The sequence below is a fragment of the Zeus faber genome, assembly GCF_960531495.2.
Source record: "Zeus faber genome assembly, chromosome: 6".
Taxonomy (NCBI): Eukaryota; Metazoa; Chordata; class Actinopteri; order Zeiformes; family Zeidae; genus Zeus; species Zeus faber.
This window is the reverse complement of record NC_137201.1, coordinates 32012507-32018270: the sequence shown is the minus strand read 5'-3', so window position 1 is coordinate 32018270 and position 5764 is coordinate 32012507. Positions and strand designations below refer to the sequence as shown.

The 5764-nt window shown below is 44.4% G+C and overlaps 1 protein-coding gene across 1 annotated transcript; it reads left to right on the top strand.

Annotated features, from left to right (window-relative positions):
• Window positions 1-3105: 3105 nt before the first annotated feature.
• tnni1c (troponin I, skeletal, slow c) lies at window positions 3106-5441 on the top strand. The gene is made up of 8 exons (XM_080002148.1): window positions 3106-3127; window positions 3381-3394; window positions 3576-3614; window positions 4093-4134; window positions 4262-4393; window positions 4531-4620; window positions 4740-4922; window positions 5011-5441. Exons 1-8 carry the CDS (start codon window positions 3121-3123, stop codon window positions 5110-5112), a joined length of 609 nt encoding a protein of 202 aa, XP_079858274.1. The 5' UTR covers window positions 3106-3120; the 3' UTR covers window positions 5113-5441.
• The last annotated feature ends 323 nt before the right edge of the window (window positions 5442-5764 follow it).

Sequence of the window (5764 nt, the reverse complement as noted above, 5' to 3'; positions counted from 1 at the left end):
TTGTGCTAACGCCGGCCGGACCAGCGACTCCCCGCTAGCTAGCTGCTAGCTGCTAGCTGCTAGCTGCATCACGCCAGAGCTCGAATCGGAATAAATGGGTTTTTCCGGGTTGAGGGGCGGGGTCATTGGCGCATGCGCCTGCGCAGAATGGATCCAGCCCGTGGCGGAGGACCGCAGTCGTGCCGCATTCCGCCGGAGTCGGAACTCGGAAAAAATGCCCACCTGCCCGAACCGGGGGACAAAACGTGCAAAGGAACGGTCCAATTTCAATCACAACTCCGAGTCGGAATGCCGTGGGCGGGTCGTTCTGGTCCGAGTTTACCGACCTCAAGTCTCGGCGTCGCGGCGTCACGGCACATCGTGGCACTGCTCTCGGTGGACAGTGCTCCCTTTGAAAAGGCGTTTATTTGAAAATACTTCGATCTAAATACTCTGTATTTTGAATGGTATGTGAGCTCTGGTGCTTACATACCATTACGTACATACGCTCTGGTGCTTGAAGAGCACCGTCCTGCAAACAAACACATTTACTTGCAGGCGTCGTGTTCTCCGTAAACCTTTCAGCTGAAATTGCGGCCCATGCATTGTGCATGGCCGAGTTTCCCTCGAATGCATCATGAAATTGCTTTTGCCCTTTGACGCGAGTTTTAACTTTGAATAATGTTAAAATAAAGACATTTGCACTTTTCTGGAGCGAGCATTGGGTGGCACCACTACGCACTCATGACACAGGTCCAGAGTATGCATCATGTAGCCTCAGCATAAAATGAAATGGAATCAATGTTATTAATAGACCACTTAAAAAAAGGTTTGACCCAAAGTGCTTTTACAGGGGGCAGGGAATAAAAGAAACAGACATAAAAACAGTGTGATAATAAAAAAGAGCGCAGGACTAAAAGAGAGATACTTAAAAACAGTGTGATAATAAAAAAAGCGCAGGAATAAAAGAGAGATACTTAAAAACAGTGTAATAATAAAAATAGCACGGCAATAAAATAAACAAATTGAAAACATGCAACACATGCGTTCTTTCCTAAAAGGGAACATAACATATGAGTCGATTGAAGTGCGTACAGATAGGTGATGGGTGTAAACATGGTGTAAGGGTGGGACAGTCACTCACATAAATGAGACTAAAATGTCTTTTAACGTAAGTATTGCTGGTATGAATTTTCTTTTACACATTTTGCGTAAAATCTTATAGCACGTCAATCTTATTCATTAAATGGCTTCCGAAATCTCGGAAATCTGAGAACTGCGAGATGCGACGACGCCTTTAATCCAGCTGAGCCCTCTCTGTCAGCCGGGCCCATTTGAATTGGATCGTTGAGCCCGTGGAGCTTTTCGCTGTGTGTGTCCTGCTATTCCATCCCCTCCCTCTCCACCTCTTTTAGAGGTAAATGCAAAGCGATCCGACCACTCTGATGCAGCCCTGTCCCTTTCTTTGGAATCTTGCGCCTTTGCATCCTGTCCGCAGAGGATGAAATCACGTTACCTTGTTCACGCAGGCCCACCAAACATGTCATCACTGCCGTAAAAAAAAAAATCCAGGGCGATGCCGTTGACCTCAAAGGATCCATGTTAAGTCGAGCAAAAGTGCATGTGAAACAAGAAGACGCGACAGTGATCGATAACTGATTTATATTTCGCATGTGAAATTATGACTCATATTTTATTTGTTTGGCCATTTCCACTTATGACTCAGCTTGTTTGTTTGTCTTAACATGTGTCCTAAAAGTGCCCTTGAATTCACCCCTCCCCCTAACCCCACCGCCACCCCAAGCCATAGCCATGTCCCTCACGGGCCCAGGGGGTGGGAGGGGCAGGCACAGGAGCCAAGCAGTAAAAGATGCACGTCGTTGTGTGGAGGGCAGACATGGATGGGATAGCATCAAGGGTATAACTTTGGGTTGAACATGGGGGATCGAGGTCTTCACGCCTCACTGAATTTCCTCCCTGTGGGTCTGGCGGCACATTTTTTAAAAATGGCTGTTTAAATGATTGTTTCTCCTGAGGTTTAAGGGTAAAAGATCTACCAAAACATCACGATCGCATCGATAATTTTTCACAACAGTTATTTGCTGTTTTGTTATTTATTATTATTCTTCAATATATGATTGTTGGGGTGGTTTGACCAGTCAAACCACCCCAACAGTCACCACCGCCCCCGGAATCTATGTCCTTGCATAGCATCAAGGAGGGTACTGAATAAATAGCACTGTGACATCTTGAACATGAGCAAGAAATGAATCATGTCACGGGTGCTTCTGGCTGGCTTGCATGTAGCCATAAAAAGTGCACGCCCACGCGCCGCGCAGACACACATACACACACACACACACACACACACACACGTGTGTGTATCCAAGTGTACCCATGGTTGTGCAACAAATGCACATATGTCAGAATTTATCAAATAGCCAATACTTGTCTTTTAGGCTTGGTTTTTACTTTGGATAACCATGGTCATGTATACCAGGGTTTTTTCATGGCAAGGCCCCATTGGCAGGTCAAGCTCTGGTTGAGGACACCCCCACACAAAAAAAGGTTTACATACTTCATCCGCCTCATACATGGTGTTGTGTATTAGGCTGACAAAAAAAATACTTATCTCATAACAGTCAACCAAATCTCCAACCATCATTAGTGAGGCTAAGTCTCTCTCTCTCTCTCTCTCTCTCTTTATATATATATATATATATATATATATATATATATATATATATATATATATATATATACATATATACATATATATATATACATATATACATATATATAACATATATATGTGTTGTGGAAAAAAGTATATATTAAAAAAAGTATTCATTCAATATGTATTGTGAAATATCAAAAAACGTGAAAGAAAATAAATAAGGAATAAATTTAAAGACACAAAATTATAAATATATATATTTTTTTTTCACGCATGTGCTTGTTAATTAATTCATATATTTATTAATTAATTTGTTTGTTAACGTCTTCTCATTTCCTCTCTTCTCCGTGACGTAGCACTATTGTCTACGTCACGACTGGTGCCGACCGGGGCTCGGGGCGCGCGCCCTGCCACTCAGCCGGTGCGCGCGGGGGGTGAGGCGCTCTCCAGGGGATCGAGGATGGATGACGAGTGAGTGGTGGTGCTGCTGGTGCTGCTGGTGCTGCTGCTGCTGCTGCTGCTGGTGCTGCTGGTGGTGGTGCTGCTGGTGGTGGTGGTGCTGCTGCTGCTGCTGCTGCTGCTGCTGCTGCCGCTGCTGCTGCTGCTGCTGCCTCCCCCGCTGCGCAGGAGTCCACTATTCATTTGATCAGTTCTCTTACTGAAAATGTTTTAACTGTTTTGTTGTCTTCTGTTTCTATTTTGTCATTCAAATCTATTCCAAATGACCCTCGCAGTGATGTGAGTTTTAATCTGCATGGAATATTATATCCTATAATAATAGTATTATTATTATTGTTATTTGCTTGTCATATTCATATAATACGGTATACAAATTTTTGCATAAAAAAGATAAAAATTAATCACTATGCTTCATGTATGTTCGTGTAAACATCATTTAACATTTATCCTAAATCCACAGAACGTCAGAAGGCCTGCAGCCCTGAAGGCAGAGGCCAAGGTAGTGTGACCTTCTGATCACCTTTTTTTATCAGCACCAGTTTTTAGATTTGATGAAAACCCTTTACTCTGATGGCGTCTAACCTCTGCTCGTCTAACCTCTGTTCTGATGACCCACGTCTGCCTCGCACCTTTAACATCTTCTCATTTCTCATTTTAATCAAAATGTTGTTCATGACATATCGAAGTTGATGGGTGATATTTTAGAATACACACATTACCAGAGTATGATACGTTTGATAATGATTGAGGAAATTTAATACCAGCAAATCATTTATTGTAATTAGTTCAATAATTTTAATAATAATAATAATAATAATAATAATTATTATTATTATTATTATAATGTCAATGGGACATTATAAGCAGCACAGTAAGCATTTTTTATACATTAGTAAAGAAAAGCCACACCTTATATTCCTAAGCATCATCATTTTTGGATGTTAACTGCTATTTCATTGTTACATATAATATTTCAGCCAAAGTCCAAGATTTCTGCCTCTCGCAAGCTCTCTTTAAAGGTAAAGAAATGAATCCTCACTCAACTATTGAAATTAAATCCCATGACAGGACGTTCTTATCAGCCGGCCGTTATCAGCTGCTCTGCCTCCTCTTCGCTGACTTCAACCTTTTCTTTGATCCACCGAGATCCTCCTGCTGACGCGAGCCACGGAGGAGCTTCACGCAGAGCGGCTCGCACGAGACGAGGAGAAGGTTCGATACCTGGGAGAGAAAATCCCACCGCTGCAGCTCTCCGGGCTGACCGCGGACGACCTGCACGTGAGCCCAGGAACACGGGAGGCCAGTGTGGCGAGACGTACCGGGCACTGAATGCACTCCATAGTGAGCATACGCTCTGGTCTTGTCGGCGGCTGACGTGGTTGTGGTTTTCTGTTTTCGATGTCGTTGCTGTTCAGAAACTGTGCGAGGGGCTTCACACAAAAATCAACGTCGTGGATGAGGAGCGCTACGACTGCGAGCACAAAGTCTTCAAGAACAGCAAAGAGGTACGTCTTTAAAAAACCCCGTCCTCCGGGCGGGTTGAAACACGCCTTTTTTTTTTTTTTTTTTTTTTCAAACCTTGAAACCCGGGAGCGAGATCATCGGCGCTCTCCGCCGTCTCCAGATCCATGAGCTGAAGCTGAAGGTGCAGGACCTGGGGGGCAAGTTCAGGAAGCCGGCCCTGAGGAAGGTCAGAGTCAGCGCGGACGAGATGATGAGGGCGCTGCTCGGGTCCAAACACAAGGGCTCCATGGACCTCAGGAGCAACCTGAAGTCCGTGAAGAAGGAGGACATCAAGCAGGAGAAGGTAGGGGCGGGACCACCGCTCATTCATCAGCCAATGCCAAGGGGGTTGTCGCGGACGAATCCTAATCTTCCTCCGCTTCCACTCCTAGGAGATGACCATAGAAGTGGGCGACTGGCGTAAGAATGTTGAGGCCATGTCCGGCATGGAGGGCAGGAAGAAGATGTTTGACGCGGCCGGCGGCGGACAATAGGAAAAAGGACTGTTGGATAAGAGAACAAGTTTTGCCGTCTTGGGGCAAAATGGGAAAGGCCCGATCCGAGGTCAGGGGCGTTTTATTAAACCACGAGTTTGTTTTGATTCAGACGGAACCCTTTGATCCAGTAGTATTTGTTAGTACCGGGTGAAGTAATTCCTGCGAACCCTAAGCGCTGTTTAGTTGCACAGGAGTAGAAATGTCTTGATCCATGAAGTAACTGAAGAATTATTAATCAAGTGTTTCGCAATGTCAATATACAGTATATTACTGCCTGATAGTGCTTTGTGAAACAATGCAATAAATCTTAAATCATCTCTGCTCAATATTTGCTTTCGTCAAGTAATTCAGCTTTAAACCGTGAGCTTCAGGCTGCAGGATTTGGGACACAGTATTGTATGTATCAGCCAGGTCATTATCGCCCCGCCGGGTTATACTTAGCCATTTGTTTCTTCAGCGGAATGAATTCCACTCACACTATAAACAGTAAATCATAGCACAGCAACCAGTGGCTGTCCTTGGGCTGACCATAAAGAGCGACTTTGGTGGAGGTTGAAAGGCGGGATAGATTCAAAAACTCTCACGGAATGTACAAGTGCAGTTTTATATCCGCCTGCAGCGACGTGTGCAAAGAGCGTGACCTTGAGCT

What these genes read in the sequence shown, in the direction of transcription:
- tnni1c (XM_080002148.1), top strand. An exon ending in CCCTGAAGGCAGAGGCCAAG is followed by an intron (nt 3,615 to 4,092) that starts GTAGTGTGACCT and finishes ATAATATTTCAG; the next exon opens with CCAAAGTCCAAGATTTCTGC. An exon ending in TGACCGCGGACGACCTGCAC is followed by an intron (nt 4,394 to 4,530) that starts GTGAGCCCAGGA and finishes GTTGCTGTTCAG; the next exon opens with AAACTGTGCGAGGGGCTTCA.